Source organism: Planococcus citri, chromosome 4 (assembly GCF_950023065.1).
Source record: "Planococcus citri chromosome 4, ihPlaCitr1.1, whole genome shotgun sequence".
NCBI classification, from domain to species: Eukaryota; Metazoa; Arthropoda; class Insecta; order Hemiptera; family Pseudococcidae; genus Planococcus; species Planococcus citri.
Window position 1 is genome coordinate 17,148,759 of NC_088680.1, and position 25,687 is coordinate 17,174,445.

At 35.5% G+C, this 25,687-nt stretch overlaps 4 protein-coding genes across 4 annotated transcripts; 3 read left to right on the forward strand and 1 right to left on the reverse strand.

The window, feature by feature from the left end:
• Positions 1-885: 885 nt before the first annotated feature.
• Positions 886-2,021, forward strand: LOC135844812 (histone H2A-like). Its single transcript, XM_065363167.1, has one exon. The coding sequence runs from the start codon at positions 988-990 to the stop codon at positions 1,390-1,392; it is 405 nt and encodes a 134-aa protein (XP_065219239.1). The 5' UTR covers positions 886-987; the 3' UTR covers positions 1,393-2,021.
• A 10,195-nt stretch (positions 2,022-12,216) lies between these two features.
• Positions 12,217-12,914, forward strand: LOC135843973 (late histone H2A.2.2-like). Its single transcript, XM_065362044.1, has one exon. The coding sequence runs from the start codon at positions 12,321-12,323 to the stop codon at positions 12,723-12,725; it is 405 nt and encodes a 134-aa protein (XP_065218116.1). The 5' UTR covers positions 12,217-12,320; the 3' UTR covers positions 12,726-12,914.
• Positions 12,915-18,693: 5,779 nt separating this feature from the next.
• On the forward strand, positions 18,694-19,526 carry LOC135843972 (histone H1B-like). The gene has a single exon (XM_065362043.1). It carries the CDS (start codon positions 18,803-18,805, stop codon positions 19,442-19,444), a length of 642 nt encoding a protein of 213 aa, XP_065218115.1. The 5' UTR covers positions 18,694-18,802; the 3' UTR covers positions 19,445-19,526.
• Positions 19,527-23,588: 4,062 nt separating this feature from the next.
• On the reverse strand, positions 23,589-24,080 carry LOC135845115 (uncharacterized). The gene has a single exon (XM_065363580.1). The coding sequence runs from the start codon at positions 24,078-24,080 to the stop codon at positions 23,589-23,591; it is 492 nt and encodes a 163-aa protein (XP_065219652.1).
• Positions 24,081-25,687: the final 1,607 nt, after the last annotated feature.

Consider the following 25,687-nt stretch of genomic DNA (forward strand, 5'->3'; position numbering starts at 1 on the left):
ATTCGAAGTTTTGGCCTCATTTGATGAATCGTATGAAATCTTGGTCAAAAATTGAGAAAGACACGACCCAATTCTATGGCTTAAAATTCTTCAAAAACGCCCAAAAAACCATTTTTGTCGAAATATTCGAATCTTTGCAAAATTACAACCATTTTGATGCATCATAATATTACCTATGGCAATGTTTCAAGAAATTCTGCAAATCGTGATCCAGTTTTGGGCTCGAAATTCTTCAAAAGTTTTAGGTAGGTAGAGGTACTCAAAAATACTATTGATAGAAATTTTTGATTTTCTTCCGAAGTTTTAACCCATTTTGATGAGTCATCTCATGAAATCTTTGTCAAAAAACGCGAAAATTAAAAGACAGGTACCTTATGAATAATTTCTCTAATGGTGCAATTGCGATTGCAACAACTCAACAAGCGACAACACATTTTTTTTGAACTTGAATAAATTGGATGAAATTGAAGTACAAATTTTTTGCCATCGGAATCGAAAGTGAAAAATGATGTCTTTTGATTTGAAATTTACAATAACAAATCCTTGGGAATGGAAATTAAAATTTCAGTATCACAGCTGATGTACTTTCAAGTTTCAAGTAAATATTTCGCATTTTCGAATTTCGATTTCCAAGAAAACGAGGATATTACGCAGTAAAATCTCTTATCTTATTTCCAAGAATCGTATCTGTTCGATCTAGATAAAAACATCCTTACGCGAATGTTTGTTTACGGGTCTTCAAAGGCGTTTTATTAAACGAGGAATTCCATCAATCAAACAGTAGCAATATTTTCCACGAATCTGATTGGTCTACCGTTTACGTAATCAAAACTATAAGAACGCGCAACGGAGCGGTTTCAGGTCATAGTTTGTTTTCTGCTTCTGTTTAGTAAGTTGTGCGTTGTTTCTTGTTACGTTTTGAAGAGTTCGTGATTTTTTGTAAGTTAAGTTTTAGTTTCGTTGTGTGTGATCGTTTTAATTGTCATCATGTCTGGAAGAGGTAAAGGTGGTAAAACTCGTGCCAAGCCGAAGACTCTGGCATCGCGTGCTGGTCTCCAGTTCCCAGTCGGCAGAATTCGTCGATTTTTGAAGAAAGGCAAATACGGCAAGAAAATTGGCGTTGGTTCGTCGGTTTACCTATCCGCTGTATTGGAGTACCTCGTCGCTGAATTGTTGGAATTAGCCGGAAACGCTGCCAGTGATAACCACAAGAAGCGTATCATTCCTCGTCATTTGCTGTTGGCGATTAAAAACGATGAAGAATTGGGCCAATTACTGTCCGGTGTTACCATCTCGCAAGGTGGAGTATTGCCGTTTATCCATAAGGTGTTGTTACCGAAGAGACCCGATCCGAAGGTGAAGGAAAAGGAGCTGTCAACGGGTTCCGATTAAATTTCTACCACCGTTACCGTTAGTAATCCGATTACGAGGATGGCCTAGGTGTGGCCTGAGTTACCAAAACGGTCCTTTTCAGGGCCCATTATAAATTTGTTTCTTCGCAATGTGATGTGAAATTCACTAAGTTCAGACGTTGAGAAATCAAGGGTACTGGGTAGTAATAATTAGTATGTTTTGAGTAATTTTCTGAATCTGAGGTTAGTCTGTCTGTCTGTTCTTTTTCTTTAATCACTTATGACAATGATTATTAAATTGATATTTTTTAATTGGTAATGGTAATTAAGGAACCAGCTGGCAACTACCACATACCAATGATCGAAATTCTGAATTCCTATTTCCTAATGAAATACTGAAACAGCCAAATTATTCACAAAAACCAATGCAGGATTTCTGTCATTTTTTTCAGTTCTGAATAATTATGTCTTCTTTCTTCTTACTTTTAGTTATTTTTGCAATTTTTTTTTTTACTATTTAATAAACTTTATCCAATACAATAAATCTAAGAAGTAGATGTCTTTTCTGGGGAATTTTTTCAAGGTCACTAATTACTAATTAGATTAGACTTGAACGTAAATTTCTCTATGGTTGAGGGTTGAAATGAAATGATGACAGAGGAATCGCATTCGAGGGGGCGACTGGTGAACTTGTGAGTTAATATTGAAAATCTGAATCTGATTTAATTATCATTATAATAATCAATAAAATCAAAATTCATAAATTTTGAATAATATTTAATATTGTACGTTCACCTTCGAACCTAAGTCAAAATCGAAATTTGTTTGGCAATACCTATAATTGAGTTACAAAAAAAAAGTAATAAAAGCAATTCAAAATTTGATAATTTTAAAACGAATGTTTTCTTTTCTTTTCACCGCACCTAGGTCGGGGAGCCCGCTTGAGGATCTATTGCATCCCCCCCCGTCGATCCTCCGGGACAACTTTTTTCTTAAAGGGAGAGTCCTAAGAAACATTTCTAGCTTTGTACTCATACAAAAAGTGGCACTACTTACAAAATAGCAGCCATTATGATTGACAGGTCAGCTGAAAATCGCAGATTTGGCGTTCCAACATAGGACTTGCACAAAATTTTTCAAACCGTACAAAGGTAGATCGAAAGATCAGGCAACAATTTATCACCTGTCAAAATTTCAAGTGCTAAAGTGCATTTTTCCATTTTTGGTGAATTTTTGAAAATCAAATTTAGGCCAAACATGAGGGGAAAAAAATCAAAATTTTACCAAATTGACGAAGAATGTACGATAAATCGATCAAAATCGATAAATCTGACTCACAACAATATTAAACTTGCCTAACATTCGACAAATCGAAAACAAACTTTCAACAAAATAAATAGATATTTATTATTAACGGTCATTGACCTTAACGATCAATAAACCAGACAAATGAGACTGAGCAAAAAGCTCGATGACTTTACTTTACGACGACAAGAATAATATTAACGCGAACTAACTTAGTAACTAACGAAAACAACGAAAAAACAACGATATTTTAACAGCCAACAGTTTACGCGATTTTACGAAAAAAAAAAAAAAACAAAAATCCATTTAATACGTAACCAACAATATCTATATCGCGAAACCGAAATTTATTTTTTATTAAAAATAAAAACTAAAATTACCGAACACTTTTCGATACGTTACGGTTACAAGACCAATTTTGCCAACACCCCACCATAAAAATATTTTCCCTAACACGCGTACCACTTAAATAAACGTAAAACTTGTTGCTTCTTATCAATACCGGTGTTTGTAAACACTTTGAAACAAAATATTTTTACAGCAAAATTTCAGTTTAATTATACTTAAATTACATAAAAATCGACTCGAAAACTTAATTTAAGTGTTAAATAATGACTCACAGAGTCTGTCAAATACGGTACGTGTCGTAGCTTTGGTCAAAATATCGGCAAGTTGATCCGCCGAAGATATCTTTTGCAAGTAAATGATCTGTTTTGTGACTAAATCGCGTATATGATGATAACAGACATCTATATGTCTGGTACGTTTCGATTCGACCGTATTCGCAACGGCAATCGCTGCATTAGAATCGCAATACACCGGTACGGTGTCAATACGAACTTCTAATTCGACAAACAGATTTCGCCAAGCCAAGACTTCCTTTCCAGACGTACTTAACGCAACGTATTCAGCTTCACACGACGAAAGACTTACACAATTTTGTTTCTTGACTACCCAGTCAATTACATTGCCATAGTGCAATACAAAAATTCCAGACGTTGACTTTCTATCTAAACAATCACCAGCAAAGTCCGAATCTACGTACACTCTTACAGAGTGTTTATCGACTACTTTAGGTATTACGTAGGTAAGTTTCACGTCTAACGTACTACGTAGATACCTTAAGATACGCTTGCTGTATTCGAATAGCTCCTTATTTGCCAAGTGCTGGTATCTGCTTAGAAAGTTTACAGCAAAAGCAATATCAGGACGTGTTCCCCTTGCTATGTAACTCAAACTTCCTAAGAGACCACGCACTTTGGTTTCATAACTTTTATCGAGCTTGAGATTTGTAATCTTCAAGTTCGGTTCCATGGGAGTTGAAATACTATTCGAATTAGACAGCCCGTAATCACTAACTAATTGCTCGATATACGTGTTTTGATGAACTTCTAACTTGTCTTTACTACGATTAATTTCCATACCAATAAATTTCTTACATTGTTCCAGGTCTCTTATTCCAAAACGCTCATTCAAACGCTTGACCAACCACTCAATAAGACGATCGTCGCAACCTGTAATTAGAAAATCGTCCACGTAAACGACAAAAACGCAACGAAGAGGATTTTCAGCGTCGAAATACACACAAGGATCGACTTTACTCCTTACGAAACCGAGCGAAAGTAAGTACTCGTTCAATTTTACGTTCCACGATTTGGGACTTGTTTTTAACCCGTATAACGAACGTTTGAGAATATATACGACACCTTTCTCTTCATTAGTCCCTTTCGGTGGGTTGAACATAATACCTCGATTTATATCTCCATTGAGAAATGCAGTACTCACATCTAGCTGTCTCAACTGCCACTTGTTGACCATAGCTAGATTGAGCATCGAGCGTATTATCGGTTGATTAGGTGTTGGAGCGTATATTTCATCCAACTCATAGAAATGATTGTCTTTGAAACCACGCAACACCAATCTCGCCTTAAATTTCACCCCACCATTCGAGTTGATTTTTTTCTTTAGAACCCACTTACTGTCTACTTTCGAATAATTCTCTTTATTTACACTTTTTTCAGATGCTGAATACCAAACGTCTTTGATCTCCATCGCCTTTAACTCTTCATCTATCGCTACACGCCAAAATTTCGCCAACGCTTCTTCATACGTAAGGTCATCGACCCCAGCGAGTGCAAAGCAAGCAAAATCGTCGCTACGTTCATCTGAAGAAGATGTATCGATCAAACTACGATCTACCAAGTTATCACCGCTACGTTCGGCCTCAGTCAGCTCATCTGGGTTTATCCAATTGGAGCAACCAGGAGCTGAATCAGCGTTACCTACCGGTGTAACCGTAGGTACGATATTCACATCGCTTACACTCACTGATACCGATGTTTTTAACAAATGATCGTTAATAACATCGTGTATCTTACGCGTTTCGTCTATTTCTACACAACTCGAATTCGTAAATTTATTTCGTAAAACATCGTACAATACATAACCTGTCTCTGTAAAACCTAACAATACCATATCTATCGACTTCTCATCGGTTTTCTTTCTCTTTTCAGGCGGTACTAAAACTCGTGCAACGCTTCCAAACAATCTCACTCTCGATAAATCCGGCTTTCGGCGATTCCACAGCTCGTACGGTGACAGATCGTTCAAGGCAGAATGCGGTAAACGATTGTACACGTAGTTCGCCGTGTATGCAGCGTAAAGCCAGAATTTATTCGTTAAACCTCCTTCGTACAATAGAGCTCGCATTTTTTCTTGGATGGTTCGGAAGAAACGCTCGATGGTGCCATTATGCTGCTTTTCATAAGGCTCACTGTTCTGCATCGATATGCCTTTTTCATCAACGAACTCTTTAAAGGTACCTCCAATAAATTCACTAGCGTTATCGCACCTGATACGCTTCACTTTCGTACTCCATAACGTTTCACTAATATTTACAAATTTTTTCAGGTAGGTACCTACTTCGGCTTTACTTCTCATTCCGAACGTTACTCCCCATCTCGTACAGTCATCTACGAAGCCAATCAAATATCGCTCGCCTTCTAGTCCTTCTGTAATAGGACCCATTACGTCAATCAATATGAACGAGATCGAGCGGATTCGGATACCTATACCTACTCGAATCGTAGGTATGTTTCTTTTGTTTTGCTTTACAGCAAATTTGACACTGATTGAAAGGTGGGCAATCACATCCACGTAACTCAGGAATCTTATCTAGTACCGTTTTGCTCGTATGAGCCAACCTATGATGCCAGATGTCACCTTCACCTTTTAACCTATTTACTTTCTTTTTATTTTTCAGATTTACATCACTGTCACTGCACGTACTGGTATTTCCTATACCTACACTAGAAACATTCGAAACTACAACTCCAGAATCATTACCTATCGTCGTCGAAGTATTACCTACATTTGTCGAGTCACTACTATCGTCAGAAATTAACGCAGATGAATAATTGGAACAGGAGTACAAAATAGGAGGTATATTTATCATAAATTGAATCGTATACAATCCATTATCATTAAGTACTAATTTTGACACTAAATTTCCCGCAGGATCGACCAAACGAGGATCTTCATCGAAGAAGAAACGATAACCATTCGCTACGATTTTCGACACGGACAGAAGACTAAAAGAAAGACTAGGTACGTAGTATACCTCGTTCAACCAATAGACGTTTCCGTCATCGGCTAGAACTCTCAATCGACCTACTCCTTCTTTGATCAAAGAGACTTCACAATGAGCGGATTGTAAACTTTCGTTTATTTTCCTCTCATCGTGCAAGACTCCACGATGTTTCAGAAAATGCGACGTCGCACCACTATCGACGACAAACGTGATAAAATCGACGCCGTCGTCGTCGTTTGTCTCGACGTATGCATTTTCTTCACCGAGATTCAAAGCAGTCGAGTCACCTAAAAAAATAGTTCGACCCGATATTTACGTTACGCGAATTTCCGAAATTAGAAATCGCAACACTGTCACCGAAACTACTACGACCGACACTATTTTTAACGAATTCATCTACGATATTACGACTACGACCTTCATCTAACGAGAAATTTTCTTTTTTTCCAGATGTCGACGGAAAAAGACCTAACGCGATAGACGGACGAGGACCTGACAAACCGGACGAACCTGACGGACCAGACGTACCCGATGTACCACTCGACGAACCGTTACCACCATTATTACGCGACGAATCACCGTTCTGTGGGCAGTTTCGACCGATATGCCCAGTCAGATTGCAACGATAGCAAACGATACTTCCCCGAGGGTTGGTATCGTTTCTATAATTCCCTCCGGCGGATCGACAAGACTTGGCCATATGGCCCCGTTTATGACACTTATAGCAGGTACGATCTTTGGCTTGTACGAAGCCATTATTACCACTACGATCACCGTTACCGTTCGACGAATTACCGGACGAGTTCGAACTACGATTACGCGACTTATTACGATTACGATTACGACTATTATTATTTTTATTACCGGATTGATCGGATGCGGCCATTGCTGAACCGGTACTTGTCGAACTCTTCGAAGTCGAGGAGTTCTTCGAGGTATCTTCCAAACTCAAAAGCAACGACGAAATCACTTTTGGATTTGGGTCTCCAGCTGTGACGTGAACTAGTCCTCGAGCAGTCATACGCACTGACTCGTACTTAGGCGAGTTGCCTAACGCGTTGATCAGATACGTATAGATTTCCGATGGAGTCAATTTCACGTCCAAGCTCTCCATATCGTTGACTAGCGTATAAAATGCCTCCAAGAACTCCTTCGGACCTTTGTACATATTGATGACAATCTTCGAAATACGAGTTCGACAGTCGATAATTGCTGCTTGGTTTTCCGCCTGGTACAAGGAGTTGAGCTCCGTCCAGAATACGTACGGGTCCTCTGTCTCCTTGACCAGTCGGAAAACGTTCTCAGCTACGTGCCTAATTAAAATTTCTAAAGCTTTCGCTTTTTTACGCGGCGATAACGAATTTACTTGTACAATCGCGGTTTGTAATCCTTTGGCCGACAAAATGACCTTTATTTTTCTTTTCCAGGAAACGAAACCCGTACCGCGAAAGACCATCGACTCCATTACGCAATTATCACCGGCACCGAACATATTTTCACTCGACGAACTACTCGAATCGGATTCTACAGCTACGTCGTCGGACTCGTCGTCGCTACTTTCACTACCTTCGGACTCGTCGTCGGATGGACCAGGAGGTGGAGGAGGTGGAGGACCGGGTGGTGGATTAGACGGAGGAGGAACGGAGTCAACAGGGATCGTCGGATCGTCGGATGTCAAATCACCAAAACCTGCTGAACTTGGACCAGCTTCCGAATCGCCGGATGACTCAGATACGTGCTGTAACGTTACTTTACTTTTACCTTTCGACTTCGGTATACTTTGTTCTGGTTTTTCCTTTTCAGAAAAACCACGAAACTCGGCGCTCGATTTACGCTTATCTACACTACTGTCGTCGTCGTCTACGTTGACCGATTTTCCTGACCGCAAATAGGACAGGACTGTCGACATTTACTTCGTCGAACACTACACGAACCAATACGCTGAAGCTACACAAGCCAGAAAATTCCACACAGGACGTCGAATTGCGAAACAGAGCTTTCACGAACTACGCTCTACGCTACCATGTACGATAAATCGATCAAAATCGATAAATCTGACTCACAACAATATTAAACTTGCCTAACATTCGACAAATCGAAAACAAACTTTCAACAAAATAAATAGATATTTATTATTAACGGTCATTGACCTTAACGATCAATAAACCAGACAAATGAGACTGAGCAAAAAGCTCGATGACTTTACTTTACGACGACAAGAATAATATTAACGCGAACTAACTTAGTAACTAACGAAAACAACGAAAAAACAACGATATTTTAACAGCCAACAGTTTACGCGATTTTACGAAAAAAAAAAAAAAACAAAAATCCATTTAATACGTAACCAACAATATCTATATCGCGAAACCGAAATTTATTTTTTATTAAAAATAAAAACTAAAATTACCGAACACTTTTCGATACGTTACGGTTACAAGACCAATTTTGCCAACAAAGAAAGCTAAAATTTTGGATATACCCTATTTTCGACATGCCAAATTGATTGGGAACTGTTACAAACCGTTTTGAACAGTTCTGGAGCCTCCGGCAAATTTTTGAAACTCGGAATTCCCACAAAATTTCATCAAATGGAGTTGGATAGCCGAAATTTATTCAGCAAACTAATTTCAATACCCTACAAAGTCAACTGCGGGGGGATTTCAAGTCGTTTTGGAGCGTCCAGCGACTTTTTGAAAATTCCTGGAACCTCCAGCAGACTTTTGGAACTTTAAATTTACACAAAATTTCACCAAATGTAGATGTAAAGCTAAAATTTACTCTACACTCCAATTTTAACATTCTCTGAAGACGAATTCAGGTGGTTTCAAGTCATTTTGGAGCCTTTATTGACTTTTTGAAAATTACTGGAACCTCCAGTAGATTTTTGAAACTTGAAATTCCCGCAAAATTTTACCAAATGGAGTTGGAAGCAGAAATTTACTTCGCAAACTAATTTGTACCCATCCCCATCGCCGTGAATTGAATCATGATCACCACTGAAATCTCACGACTCATGGTCAGTGAGACAGAGATCAATTTTTAAAAATACCTACAAGCAGGTATGAAATTCGGTCACTTAAAAAGTGACTTAGTTACTCATTTCACTTGAAAATCATTTTTCATTTTGGTCTTTATTTTGGCAAAAATGGACAAAAAAAAAAGATTTGTCGTGTTAAAAAGAAACAGTGCAAAATTTTAGGAAATGATCAATATTTTTCATGAAAATCCTTCAAAATTATCATTTTTTGAAAAATTGAAAATCAACTGTTCAACATTAAAAATGTAAGACGATGTGATTGGATAGAGCCGACATTTCCTAAACCATACAAAAGTAGATCAAAAGATCAGGCAAAAATTTATCACCTGTCAGAATTTCAAGTGCTTAAGTGCCTTTTCCGATTTTTGGTGAATTTTTAAAAATTAAATTTTGGCCAAAAATGAGGGGAAAAATCCAAAATTTTACCAAATTGACCAAGAAAGCTGAAATTTCGGATACACCCTATTTTCGACTTGCCAAATCGATTAGGAAGTGTTTCAAACCGTTTTGAGCAGTTCTGGAGCCTCCAGCAGATTTTTGAAACTCGAAATTCCCACAAAATTTTATCAAACAGAGTAGGATAGCCGAAATTTATTCTGCAAACTAATTTCAATACGCTACAAAGTCGACTGAAGTGGAGTTTCAAGTCGTTTTGGAGCATCCAGCGACTTTTTGAAAATTCCTGGAGCCTCCAGCAGATTTTTGAAACCTGAAATTTCCCCAAAATTTCACCAAATGTAGATGTAAAGCTGAAAGTTACTCTACACTCAAATTTTAACACTCACTGAAGACGAATTCAGGTGGGTTCAAGTCATATTGGAGCCGAAAATTACTGGAGCCTCTACCAGATTTTTGAAACTTGAAATTCCCGCAACATTTTACCAAAGAAGTTGGCAAGCTGAAATTTACTACGCAAACTAATTTCAATACGATATGAAGTTGACTACATGGTGGTTTCAAATGGTATTTGAAGCTTCCAGCTACTTTTCGGAAATTTTAATTCTCCATAAAACGCCATACGACCTTTCAAAAAGTCGCTGGAGGCTCCAAAATGATTTGAACCCACCTGAAGTCGTCTTCACAGGGTGTTAAAATTGGAGTGTAGAATAAATTTCAGCTATCCATCTCCATTTGATGAAATTTTGTGAAAATTTAAAGTTTCAAAAATCTGCTGGAGGCTTCAGGAATTTTTAAAAAGTCGCTGGAGGATCCAAAACGATTTGAAATTCACCTGCAGTACTTCGTAGCGTATTGAAATTAGTTTTTAGAATAAATTTTAGCTTTACAACTCCAATTTGATGGCATTTTGTGGGAATTTCGAGTTTCAAAAATCTGCTGGAGGCTCCAGAACTGCTCAAAACGGGTTGAAACCGTTTCCAATCGATTTGGCAAGTCGAAAATAGGGTATTTCCCAAATTTAAGCTTTCTTGGTCAATTTGGTAAACTTTTGATTTTTTCTCCTCATTTTTGCCCCAAATTTGATTTTCAAAAATTTACCAAAAATCGAAAAACGCACTTTAGCACTTGAAATTTTGACAGGTGATAAATTTTTGCCTACCATTTTTTTTGAGTAAGTACAATTTTTTTCTAATTGAGTAGACAAGTAATTTGATCTTCTTTTCAAATTCTGGACCATGGTTGTTCAACTTCAATGTTCACTTATTTGTTTCAGTTTTCAGTTCTTTAAATAAACCTCTGAATAGTCAATTACGAGTACATTTACAACATTGCCACGAAAGCTTTTTTTTTATATTTCTCAAAGTAAGTACCTATACAGCAAAAATTTTATCATCATCGTGAGTTTTGAGTTTTCAAATTGGTTTTGACTGAGTTTTGAGTGTTTTTGTGAAAGCGCAGAAAAAGCATCAAAAACAGAAATGCAATGTGCATCACACGAACTGAAAAGGTCCTACGTGTGAGTAAAATAGATTCACGATTCAAAATTTCAAATATTTGTATATGGAACGAAAATCTGAAACTATGCTTGCGGTTGCCCCTTCGACTCTTTTTGAAAATTGAAGAGTGATGCTCAAAATCCCTGTATGATTTATTTCCATGAATTAGATTATTTTATTACAATTTGTGATAATAGTCGCATTTTAGTACATAATATATTTTATGAAGAACAAAATAACGTGTTCCTATTGGCCTTGGCCTAGTCAAAAGAACAAAGTAAAGTTTATTATTTTGAATTTTTTTAAGGGCACAAATACAAAGAATATGATTGAAATTACTTTTTTCAAATTCTGATTTTCATTTTCCAAATACGTGTATTGATTAATATTGCATGGTATCGACCGAAATAAAAACATCATTAGCGATGCATTATTGTACTGTTCTCAACGTTGTTTTACAAATCAGAAAATTCCATCAACTAATTTCAAATTTTGTAACACATTCTAGATCATATTCGTGTTGGATTATATTCAGATCAAGTTTCAAATTCTTATTATTCAACAATAATTACAAAACGGTATTCTTTTTAGTTTGAACTTGATTCATACGTTTAAAATAACATTTTCCCGAAGTCTTATTGGCTCAACTCAGAGAGTAAAGTATTCAAGGTCACGTTTATTGAAAAGTATTTTCTCAGTTTACCGCATTCCTGTTCATTTGTCGTTTATAAAACGTATAAAAATTCTTTAAATACAACCTATTGGATTATTTTCAAACACAGAAATCACACAGAGCATGCGGTGATCATTATTTTCATTTCAAATTATAAAAATTCCGAATTTTTCGAAGAATCGCATCGACCAAAATAAAAACATCATTAACCATGCCTGTTTCACTACGATCACAACGTTGTTTCGCGAAACAGATAATCCAACCAATCCCGTTACATTTTTAATTTCCACCCACGCGATTGGCTCAACGTCTGCGTAATCGAATTTGCGACCATATAAAGAGAAATCGCATCTCACATTCGATAAAATATTCATTATCGAAGTGTGTTTCAGTGCGTTTGGTAAAGCGAAGTTTACAATAACGTGTCTTATCTTATCATCCAATCCAATCTTTACTTTACATTACGATGTCTGGTCGTGGTAGAGTCAAAGGAGCCAAACTCAAGACAAAGCAGATAACTCGTTCAACTCGTGCCGGTTTGCAGTTTCCTGTCGGTCGCATTTTGACATATCTGCGTAAAGGGAATTACGCCAGTCGTATTGGAAGCGGAGCAGCCGTGTATTTAGCCGCAGTTTTGGAATATTTGGTCGCCGAAGTTGCGGAAATTGCCGGTAACGCCGCTCGTGATAATTCCAAGAAGCGTATCACCCCGAGACATCTGATGTTGGCTGTCAAAAACGATGAAGAATTGAGCGCATTGCTGCAAGGCGTTACTTTTGCCGAAGGAGGTGTGATGCCCAATATTCATCGTTCGCTTCTACCACCCAAGACTGAGAAGCTTGACAAAACGGCTCCTGCTACTGCAAGTTAGCCGCACCGGTTTCATTGAGAAAACCGATTCCCCCTTCACGTGACAAGAAGGCCGGAATTTGATTCCAATTAGCCCGAACTTCTGTTAAAACGGTCCTTTTTAGGACCCTAATTTTGTATTTCTTCATCGTTTGTGATTTAATGGTACATGTTGCGAATTATGATAATATTGGTAATACGTTTTGAAGTTTGATTTGAAATTGAATAAATTAGTGATTGTGTAGGAAATTAGAATTGGCTGAATTGTGTGAAATGAAAAGTGTGAAGTGTAAATAGTTGAGAGTCGAGTAGATCATAGCTTTAGCTCATCTGTTTAATGCTAGGATGCTACCTAAGTGAAAAATAAAAATGGCGAATAAAATAGCATGAGTGAGACAAGACAAAGAAATCAAGAACTGAATCTGAAATGTATCTCGAATGTAAATTGGCATTCTTGCGTTCATGCGTTAGATATGTTTTATTTTATTTAGACCTATTTTCAATCCAAAATTTTCGAAAAATCGAAATTTCAATTACTAATGATTACAGAATACATCTTGAATCATTAATCTTCATTTTCAACCAATCACCGAACAGTATTTTTTTGAAATGATTTTTGAGCTACATTCTCTCGTTTAAAAAATTTATTCATCATGCGAAGGAATTTATTAAAACAATGACATTAATATGATCCTTTGAATCATATTTCTGAAGAATATTTTTCCAGTTCTATATTCCAAAACCATTATAAACTTCCAGAATCCAGCTATACGTTTCAAGCTGATCTCTAACAACTTCGTGTAAAACATTTTTCAACCAATCACAGTAGAGTATTGCGTAATGAGCTTGAAAAAATTACCACGCATGTAGGATACATGTACAAGGTACATGAAAAGTATTTCTTTCTTTTCCAAATTCTGAAATTCATTTTCCAAATACGTATAAATTGATTAATATTGCATGGTATCGACCGAAACAAAAACATCATTAGCAATGCATTGTTGTATGGTGCTCAACGTTGTTTTGCAAAACAGACAATTTCATTACCCTTATTACACCTTTGTTTCGACTGAAATTAAAACATCATTAGTCGTGCCTTATTTCGCTGTTCTCAGCGTTGTTTTACAAATCAGAAAAATTCATATTCGTGTTAGGTTTTATTCATATTCAGACCAATTTTCAATCCAAAAATTTCGAAAAATCAAAATTTGAATTGCTAATGAAAACAGAATACTTACATCTTGAATCGCAATTTGCAATCATCATTTTCAACCAATCACCGAACAGTATTTTTTAAAAATGATTTTTGAGCTTCATTCCCTCGTTTAAATCATTGATTCATTATCATGCAAAGGAAGTTATTAAAACAATGACATTATAATTATGATCCTTTGAATCATATTTCAGAAGAATATTTTTCCAATTCTATATTCCAAGACAATTATAATAATTATAAACTTCCAGAATCCAGCTATTCGTTTCAAGGTGATCTCTAATTCTCAATCACTTCTTCCTCTAAAACATTTTTCAACCAATCACAGTCGAGTATTGGGTGATGAGCTTGAAAAAATTACCACGCATGTAGGGATACATGTACATGTAAAAAGTACATAAAATGTATTTCGTTCTTTTTTAAATTCTGAATTTCATTTTCCAAATACGTATATTGATTATTATTGCATGGTATCGACCGAAACAAAAACATCATTAACAATGCATTATTTTACGGTTCTCAACGTTGTTTTGCAAAACATACAATTTCATTACGCTTTTACTCCTTTAATTTTCTCCCGTAGTAATTATGGTCGGGGAGCCCACTTAAGGATACATTGAACACCCACCCCCCACCATCGAACCTCCGGGACAACTTTTTTCTCAAAGGGAGAGTCCTTGTACTAGAAAAAAAGGTGCGCCTACTTACAAAATGGCGGCCATTTTGATTGACAGGGCAGCCGAAATCGCAGATTTTGCGTTCCAACATAGGACTTGCACAAAATTTTTCAAACTGTACAAAGGTAGATCGAAAGATCAAGCAAAAATTTATCACATGTCAAAATTTCATGTGCTAAAGTTCGTTTTTCGATTTTTGGTGAATTTTTGAAAATCAAATTTAGGCCAAAAATGAGGGGGAAAAATCCAAAATTGTACGAAATTGACCAAGAAAGCTGAAGTTTGGGATACACCCTATTTTCGACATGCCAAATCGATTGGAAACTGTTTCAAACCGTTTTGAGCAGTTCTGGAGCCTCCAGCAGATTTTTGAAACACGAAAAATGGATTTGGAAAGCTGAAATTTATTCTCCAAACTAATTTTAATACGCTATGAAGTACTGCAGGTGAATTTCAAGTAGTTTTGGATCCTCCAGCGACTTTTTGAAAATTCCTGAAGCCTCCTGCAGATTTTTGAAACTTTAAATTTTCACAAAATTTCATCAAATGGAGAGGGAAAGCTGAAATTTACTCAACACTCCAATTTTAACAACCTCTGAAAACGACTTCTGGTGGATTTCAAGCCATTTTAGAGCCTCCAACGACTTTTTTGAAAATTACTGGAGCCTCCAGCAGATTTTTGAAACTTTAAATTTTCACAAAATTTCGTCAAGTGGAGTTGGAAATCTGAAATTTATTCTGCAAGCTACCTTCGATATGCTACGAAGTCGACTGCTGGTGGATTTCAAGTCGTTTTGGAGCCTCCAGCAACTTTTTGAATGGTCGTATGGCGTTTCTTGGAAAATTGAAATTTCCGAAAAGTAGCTGGAAGCTTAAAATACCATTTGAAACCACCATGTAGTCGACTTCATATCGTATTGAAATTAGTTTGCGAAGTAAATTTCAGCTGGCCAACTCCATTTGGTATAATGTTGCGGGAATTTCAAGTTTCAAAAATCTACTGGAGGTTCCAGTAATTTTCATAAAGTCGCTGGAGTCTCCAAAATTATTTGAATCCACCTGAAGTCGTCTTCAGAGGGTGTTAAAATCGGAGTATAGAGTAAATTTTCGCTTTCCATCTCCGTTTGATGTAATTTTGTGAAAATTTAAAGTTTCAAAAATCTGCTGGAGTCTCCAGTAATTTTCAAAAAGTTGCTGGAGTCTCCAAAATGATTTGAAATCCCTCTGCAGTTGACTTCGTAGCATATTGAAATTAGTTTGCAGAATAATTTTCAGCTTTCCACCTCCATTTTGGTGACATTTTGTGGGAATTTGGAGTTTCAAAAATCTGCTGGAGGCTCCAGAACTGCTCAAAACGGTTTGAAACAGTTCCCAATCGATTTGGCAAGTCAAAAATAGGCTGTATCCCAAATTTCAGCTCTTTTGGTCAATTTGGTGAAATTTTGGATTTTCCCCCCTGTTTTTTGGCCTAAATTTAATTTTCAAAAATTTACCAAAAATCGAAAAAGGCACTTAAGCAATTGAAATTTTGACATGTGATAAATTTTTGCTTGATCTTTCGATCTACCTTTGTAAAGTTTGAAAAATTTTGTGCAAGTCCTATGTTGGAACGCAAAATCAGCGACTTCGGCTGACCTGTCAATCAAAATGGCCGCCATTTTGTAAGTAGGGCCACTTTTTTCTGAGTACAAGGGCTAGAAATGTTGTTTAGGACTCCCCCTTTGAGAAAAAAGTTGTCCCAGTGGTTCGACGGGGGGGGGGGGTGCAGTTTATCCTTGAGTGGGCTCTCCGACTATCATCAACCGAAATGAAAACATCATTAGTCGTACCTTATTTTACTGGTCTCAACGTTGTTTTACAAATCAGATATTCCATTACCCATATTACACTTTCAATTTCCTCACAATTCCCATCGTATCGATCGAAATGAAAACATCATTAGTCGTACCTCAACCTCATCTTATCATTCTTAACGTTGTTTTACAAATCAGAAATTTCATTACTTATATCACACCTTCAATTTCCTACCATGGTATCGACCGAAATGAAAACTGTGTTACAAATTAGTTGATGGAATTGTCTGTTTTGCAAAACAACATTGAGAACAGCGAAATAAGGCACGACTAATGATGTTTTCATTTCGGTCGATAGCATAAAAGTAAATTGAGGACAATATGGGTAATGAAATCTCTGATTTGTAAAACAACGTTAAGAATGGTATAATAAGTCACGACTAATGATGTTTTCATTTTGATCGATACCATAAGAGGAAATTAAAGGTGTAATATGGGTAAGGAAATTTCTGATTTGTGAAACAACGTTGAGAACAGTAAAATAAGGTACGACTAATGATGTTTTCATTTCAGTCGATTCGATAGACCAAAATTAAAGGTGTAATAAAGATGATGAAATTTCCTGTTTTGCAAAACAACATTGAGAACGGGACAATTATGCATTGTTAATGATGTTTTTGTTTCAGTCGATACCATGCAATACTAATCAATATACGTATTTGGAAAATGGAAAACTCTATTTGAAAACTAGCTGTACTGTAAAACTTGGGAATTTGGGAACAATTTTGGTTACATTTCGACATTTATTATAATAGATTTTTTTTTCTGAATTTTGAAAAGGAACTTTGAAAAAATTGAGGTAAATTCTTGACATAATATCAGAAGGCGTTTGAAAACTTGAAAAAGGAGTAAACTTATGAAATATGCTATCAACCAATCACAGAAGAGCATTTTTAAATACCGAATTGAACGAAATATCTTCAACCTTCGTATCAGAAAATCGTAATTATTTGGTTTCACGTAGGTACCTCTACCTATACTTTGAAATAAATAATTGTTGATTAATGATAATCCATTTTTGAAAAATCTGTCTGCTTTATAATAAGTTCACATAAAAATAAAATACTCGAGTAGGGGAGTAGGTATAGGCGATAATTTGCTGAAATGAAGTCATTTTTGAAGTTTCACATTATTATAGCATTTGATATTCAAGAGATGACTGTTTCGATTTGAATTGAAATTTCAGAAATTGTTGACGATTTTTTTCAAACCAAGTTTGACATAATGTTAAGAATTCGTCACTATTTTTTCTACGTTTTTCAACGTCAAACAAAATATTGGAAATCAAAAGTACCTATTTGTCACTTAGTGCGAATGAAAGTAAATGCACTTTTTTCCTTACTAAAATAACTTCGGAAATTTATTCACTTTTTCCAAGTTTTTAAATGTCTGGCATATTGATCCAATTCCAAATAGGTAAGTATCAGAAGTTACTCCTATCTTCAAGTTTTCAAACTTCTGACTTGATGTCAAGAATTTACCTGAAATTTTTCAAAGTTTTCAAAATTCAGAAAAAAATTCCCATTATAGGTAATGAACGTCGAAATGTATCAGAATTGTTCCCAAGTTTATTAAAAAAGAGTCGAACAAAATATCAGTAAATTAGAAATGTACCTATTTGAGATATTAGGAATTGGTTAATTTATTTCAAAGTTTCCAAGTAGTCTGCTCGTATACCCAATTCCCATCAGGAACTCATGTAAGATGTTTTACCATCTCGTTACTAGCCAATGAGCGTATAGATACGAGATCCTTTGTGAAGACTCATTCATTAATTACAAGTTCGTAATTAAACATCACAGAAAGTTTTTTACGAAAAATAATCTAGCGAAATTAATTCAGAAAAGATGATCTTTAGTAGGTATATTTCAAAGTAATAACATGTCTAACTCGAATTTAACGAAATTATACTCGATGATTTGTATAAGATAAATGTAACGGATTGTTCAAGACCACCAAACTCTTCTACAAAATGCCTAAATACCGTTCTCATAAGCTGAATACTTGATTTCCGAAACTCAATTTAGATTCCACAATGTTAGAGGAACATGATAAAATAAATAAACTTCACGTTCATTCGTTTTATTCATCAAAAATATCAAAATAAAAGCACAAAATAAGAACATTCACGCGATTGCGTAATGGTAATTAGAAATATCGGTCTTCTATACGGTATTAGTTCGATACTGAGAATTTCGGTGGTCTTCGATACGGTATTACTTTTATCCATATATACTGCTATCGATTTCACTTTCAATCATTGTGAATTATTCGAGTGTTGCAGAATTGACGTGTTTTACGTTAGAGTTATTTTCGTTTATCTTATCGTGTTCGTCAGTTGTGTGGTCCAGTCATCATGGTTACTTCTACCGCAAAAGCCTCGTCGGCGTCTTCGCCCAAGAAAGCTGCTTCCAAGTCGAAACCTACCTCTGTGAAGGTTAAAACCGCTCCCCATCCGTCAACGGCCGCTATGGTCACTCACGTTCTTCAAATTCTAAACGAACGTGGTGGCTCTTCGCTTCAAGCTATCAAGAAAATGGTCAGCGGCACGTTTAAACTAGACATTGAGAAAATCTCGCCGTACATCAAGAAGTACGTTAAACAAGCCGTCGAGTCAGGTGAATTGGTTCAAACCAAAGGCGTCGGTGCGTCTGGTTCGTTCAAGCTTCCTCCGAAGTCGAAATCGAAAGCCAAAGCCAAAGGTGACGCTACTACGACTACGAAGAAACCCGCACCTAAGAAAAAATCCGCTTCGCCGAAGAAAGAAAAAACCGTTAAAACGACCAAGGCGAAAGTTTCACCGAAGAAAGCAAGTTCGCCCAAAGTAGCAGCTACGAAGAGGAAGGCATCTTTACCTACCAAACCGAAAAAAGCTCCGGGTAAAGCGATGACGAAATCTGCCAAAGCTCCTCCGGCGACGAAACCGAAATCGCCTAAACCAAAGACGATGACGAAGAAAGCAGCCAATCCAGCGAAAAAAACTGTGACCAAGAAATAAATTGAATTTATTTCCGTATTAAAACGGCCCTTTTCAGGGCCACCAATTTTGATTTCTTCTATACATATGTGAATTAAAAAGACGTTGTGTATTTTATTTCGATTTTACTATTACTACTAAAAGGTAAAGTGTGGTTGATTTTTAATGTGCCTATTTACTTTCAGATTCAGAAAACTTGAACCTTTTTTTTCGGATACTGATCCTTTTTAATTCATTTTCTATTTCTAGTTTTACCCAAAGATGTTTTTTGTCATTTTAATTTTCAAAATTTGATATTCAAGCTTCGAAGCCATAGAATTGGTATGTTCAAAATTACATTGTTTTTTGGGCAATGAGTGAAGTGAATTAAAATACTGGTTTGTGATTGTGATTGATTACTTACGATAAGTTTGTGCTTCATCTTTCAAGAACATTAATTATTTTTCATCATTCATTTTATTTCTTTGTGTTAGAATACAATTTAAGTATTTTTTTTTTCATCATCTTATTATCACAATTCGGGTTTTTTGAATTATTTTGATCGATAAAAATTTACCAAACCTGCAAAAAAAATGAGACTCGCAAATGCAACCATGTTTTTCATTGTCGCGTTTCTCGTACTCGTAACTTGATTCTGATTGGTCCACAGAGAATGATACGTTTCTTAGGTTTGTTTGGCGAATATTCAACGGTAAAAATACTCGCTTATAGGTTATTGGGAAAAATCTTTCAAATAGGTTCAAGTTCAAAGTAGAGAAGACTTGAATTTAACAAATTCTGAATTCTGATGTTTCGTAAAATAAATCAAAAATTCCAATTAAAATTACGAAAGGATTGACCAATCATCGACTCGATATTTCAATTTTCGATTCAATTATTGTAAGATGCGAAATGGAATGAACAAAGGTACGTAAAGTAATTGACATTCAAAGTAAGATACTCGTGTTTTGATTGGTTGCCTCGTAGCATGGTTCAAGGTCAAGGGAAAAGTGTATTCTAACGTTTGTTTTTCAACTTTTATGAGAGTATGGTTCAGATTTTCAAAATACTCGACTCTCATTGGCTAATCAAGATTTATGACAATAAATTTTGCAGGCCATAGACTTGCTAAGAAATGAAAGTATGCTCAAAAATACTCGACTCTCATTCTCTCATTGGCTAATCAAGATTTATGACAATAAATTTTCCATGCCATAGACTTGCTAAGAAATAAAACTTTGCTCAAAAACACTCGACTCTCATTGGCTAATCAAGATTTATAACGAAAGATTTTTCATGCCATATAGTCCGACATATGACAATAGGAGTAATTGCACCTCCCCCCCCCCCTCGGACGATCCTCCGGTACAACTTTTTTCTTAAAGGGGACATCCTAAGGAACACTTCTAGCCCTTGTACTCAAAAAAAAAAGTGGCCCTACTTACAAAATGGCGGCCATTTTGATTGACAGGTCAGCCGAAATCGCAGATTTTGCGTTCCAACAGAGGACTTGCACGAACTTTTTCAAACTTTACAAAGGTAGATCGAAAGATCATGCAAAAATTCATCACCTGTCAAAATTTCAAGTGCTAAAGTGCGTTTTTCGATTTTTGGTGAATTTTTGAAAATCGAATTTAGGCCAAAAATGAGGGGAAAAAATCAAAATTTTACCAAATTGACCAAGAAAGCTGAAATTTGAGATATACCCTATTTTTGACATGCCAAATCGATTGGAAACGGTTTCGACCCGTTTTGAGCAGTTCTGGAGCCTCCAGCAGATTTTTGAAACTCGAAATTCCCACAAAATTCCATCAAATTAGAGTTGTAAAGCTAAAATTTATTCTGCAAACTAATTTCAATACGCTACGAAGTACTGCAGGTGAATTTCAAGTCGTTTTGGATCCTCCAGCGACTTTTTAAAAATTCATGAAGCCTCCAGCAGATTTTTGAATCTTTAAATTTTCACAAAATTTCATCAAATGGAGATGGAAACCTGAAATTTACTCTACACTCCAATTTTAACACCCTCTGAAAACGACTTCTGGTGGATTTCAAGTCATTTTAGAGCCTCCAACGACTTTTTTTGAGAATTACTGGAGCCTCCAGCAGATTTTTGAAACTTGAAATTTCCCCAAAATTTCATCAAACTAAAATGGAGAGTAGAAATTCATTCTGCAAACTACTTTCAATACGCTACGAAGTTGACTTCTGGTGAATTTCAAGTCGTTTTGGAGCCTCCAGCAACTTTTTGAAAGGTTGTATAAAGTTTTTTTGGAAAATTGAAATTTCCTAAAAGTAGCTGGAAGCTCCAAAACGACTTGAAACCACCTTGTAGTCTGCGAAGTAAATTTCAGCTTGCCAACTCGCAACTCCATTTGATAAATTAATGTTGGGGAAATTTCAAGTTTCAAAAACCTACTGGAGGCTCCAGTAATTTTCAAAAAAGTCACTGGAGGCCCTAAAATGACTTGAACCCACCTGAAGTCGTCTTCATAGGGTATTAAAATTGGAGTGTAGAGTAAATTTCAGCTTTCCATCTTCATTCGATGAATTTTTGTGAAAATTTAAGTTTCAAAAATCTGCTAGAGGCTCCAGTAATTCTCAAAAAAAGTCGTTGGAGGCTCTAAAATGACTTGAATCCGCCTGAAGTCGTCTTCAGAGGGTGTTAAAATTGGAGTGTAGAGTAAATTTCAGCTTTCCATCTCCATTTGATGAAATTTTGTGGAAATTTAAAGATTCAAAAATCTGCTGGAGGCTTCAGGAATTTTCAAAAAGTCGCTGGAGGATCCAAAATGACTTGAAATTCACCTGCAGTACTTCGTAGCGTATTGAAATTAGTTTTTAGGATAAATTTTAGCTTTACAACTCCAATTTGATGGAATTTTGTGGGAATTTCGAGTTTCAAAAATCTGCTGGAGGCTCCAGATCTGCTCAAAACGGGTTGAAACCGTTTCCAATCGATTTGGCATGTCGAAAATAGGGTGTATCCCAAATTTCAGCTTTCTTGGTCAATTTGGTAAAATTTTGATTTTTTCCCTCATTTTTGGCCTAAATTCGATTTTCAAAAATTCACCAAAAATCGAAAAACGCACTTTAGCACTTGAAATTTTCACAGGTGATAAATTTTTGCATGATCTTTCGATCTACCTTTGTAAAATTTGAAAAAATTCGTGCAAGTCCTATGTTAAAACGCATAATTGAAATTGAGAACTTGCAACTCGACGAATCTAGATTTTCATCATTTTCTCTGTACGAAAAATTATCCTCAGGTACTTACTTGCATTTCTCGTGATGTTTAAAACCTCATATTTGAGACTGACTTTACGAAGGTTTAATTTCAATACAACGTCTAATTCTGCTACGAATATTATTTATCATCTTGCGGTGTCAATAATGAATCACATACTTCGAATATAATCTCGACTTGACGAATCTGGATTTTTATCATTTTCTCTATACGAAAAATTATTCTCAGGTACTTTCATTTCTCGTCACGTTGAAAACCTTATTATTTGAGATTCACTTCACGAAGGTACAATTTGAATACATCGTAGGTACAATTTCAGTTATACGTATATTTATTATATTGCAGAGTCAATAATGAATCACATAACGATGAAGAAAATATATTCTTTTTGAATCACATAAATATAAAGGTTTTAAAAAAGTACTATCGAAGTCCAAAATAGATAAATAAATAGGTAATTATAAAAGATATGTGTAATCTATAATTACGTCGACTCATTTAATGAAATCAAAAATAGGTACGTTTCCTTTATACTTGATCGAAGTTAAAAACTCAAAAACGAGCGAATAAATAAATAGGTAGCTATCATATTGAAAAAAGATTAGGTACTTTGCTTAAAGCTAGGTCAATACTTGATCAAAGTTAAAAACTCAAAAACGAGCGAATAAATAAAAAAGTATCATATTAAAAAAAAGTTTTGATGCTTAAAGCTAGGTCAATACTTGATCAAAGTTAAAATCTCAAAAACGAGCGAATAAATAAATTAAGTATCATATTAAAAAAAAGTTTCGTTGCTTAAAGCTAGGTCAAACTAAAAAAAAGAATAAATTACTAGACGTACCAAATAAGTTATTTAAAAAATCGTAAAATCGTTGTCTTATAAGACTAACTCGATGGAAAATTTAACGTCGTGCTATTCGATCAAAATTATACGTCGGTTTACTCTCCTCTTATCGTTCTGACTGCTTGAATATCATTTGGTCTGATTGTTACTCGTTTCGCATGTATTGCGAATAAATTAGCTGCTTCGAATAATTCTGTTAGGTATTGCTCGGCGGCTGTTTGTAAAGCTATGATCGCTTGCGATTGGAATCGAGGAGCTGCTAGAAAGTCTTGACTGATTTCTCGAACCAGCCTTTGAAAAGGTAATTTTCTGATAAGCAGATCCGTCGAACTTTGGTATTTTCGAATTTCTCTCTGAACGCGATTTTGTCTTTTTTTAATCGGCGACGGTTTAATGCGTCTTGGTCTTTTTCCATCCGGTCGCGATGATGGTTTTTTTGACTTAACGCGATCTCTTATTGGGCTGGTAACCGGCAACGCATTGGGATTATTTTGCTGATCTTCATATCCTGGAGCTTGAGGTCTAGCAGGTTCTCCTTCTCTGACCACGATCGCGTTTCTCAAATCGTAACGACTCTTCGAGCTCATGGTAAATTATTTTACGATACGAAACGAACAAAAAACACAGCCTGCTTTGTTTGATACAAAATACTACTTTTTAATTTTCAATACCGCCACCGCGCGATGAAACGAGTAACTGTCACTTAACAGACGATCAGATAGGAATAAAAACGAAGATCCGAACACCTATAGCCAAATACCTACTCGCATCATCTGCTGAATACATTGTTGTATATTTTGTATCCATTTGACCAATAGGGTTCGAGGAAAATTAACAAAGGAGGTTATCTAACGAAGCACTCGAGCTAGAGCTAGGTGTTTTTCACACAACAGAATAAACAGGCAAAAATATACTTGCATTTACGATTACTTACGTATTCTACATAAACGCTAGTTCAACTCTGAAAATGATTACAATGAGTATAAAAAAATGGAAATGCGCAGTATTTAAAACTTCTCGCCTTCTGAAAGAATGATCATGAGTTGAGTATAGGTATGTAGGTTAGGTACCTATCATAAAAAATGACGAAAAAAGTAGGTACCAATTCCAATTGAGGCTGAATTTTCAAAGATTTTCAACTCGATGAGAATTCAATTCTGTAATTTTTTTTCTTCAAATGTGAATCATACGAGTATAATTATGATATTTTTCTATGACAATCACGTTGAAGAAATTCGCCACCCAAATATTGTTGTTTTGAAGAAAAGAACGACTTACTGGTTTCTTTCTATACTCTCTCGTCTCTCTTTCCCAATGAGAGTTTACTCTTCTCAATTGTCAAAATACGTACACGTATCTTTGTCTTTTGCTCTCAAAAGCGAGATGCAAAAATATGAATTCACATTGATCGAAAAATCTATTATCGAATATTAATTACAATAATATATTAATATTAGGTACTTGATAGTTGATTTTTATTATTTCTTTTGCACTCAAAGGCGAGATGCAGAACTACGAATTCCTATTGGGAGTATTAAAGTGAAAAATTCAATATCATCACTTCATTGTAGGTAGGTAGAGGTACCTAATATTGTATAGGTAATTATGTTGGTTCTTTTCTCAACTTGATGACAATTTAAAACTCTTACTAGTTTCACTATTTATACAATAAACATAATCATTCAATGAAACCGTTGCCGATTGCAACAATTATTGATGTTGATGAAAAATACTTAACAATCTTTAATTTTTCATAGAATTTTGATCAAAATGCATACTTTTTACTTCCAAACGAACTTTTAAGTTTTAATATGACATTTTCATACATTGTTCCCATGAAAATACTTCTAGGTTTCTCGGAAAACTTGAACAAAACTTGGAAAACCTGTTCAGATTTAAAATTCAAATCGTTTCGATTTCAACTTTTCGAAAGATGTTGCTGCTGAATAAAAATTAGAAGTTCATTATCAAAATGAAACTTTCCCAAACAAAACCAATACCAGTGTTGAAAAAAAACGTGTTTTTTTGTATATTTAAAACAAATTTTTATTTGTTTTAAACCTAAATTCAAGTGTAAAATTTGACTTGTTTTAAACGTTTTTAAAACACGTTTAAAACAAAAAAAAATTCGTTTTTTCAATGCATGAATGTGGTTTCAGATTCAGTTTTTTTTCGGACTTTTTTGGTACTTTGT

Coding starts and splice junctions, on each gene's coding strand:
- LOC135844812 (XM_065363167.1), top strand. CDS start 988: ATGTCTGGAAGAGGTAAAGGTGGTAAAACTCGTGCCAAGCCGAAGACT.
- LOC135843973 (XM_065362044.1), top strand. CDS start 12,321: ATGTCTGGTCGTGGTAGAGTCAAAGGAGCCAAACTCAAGACAAAGCAG.
- LOC135843972 (XM_065362043.1), top strand. CDS start 18,803: ATGGTTACTTCTACCGCAAAAGCCTCGTCGGCGTCTTCGCCCAAGAAA.
- LOC135845115 (XM_065363580.1), bottom strand. CDS start 24,080: ATGAGCTCGAAGAGTCGTTACGATTTGAGAAACGCGATCGTGGTCAGA.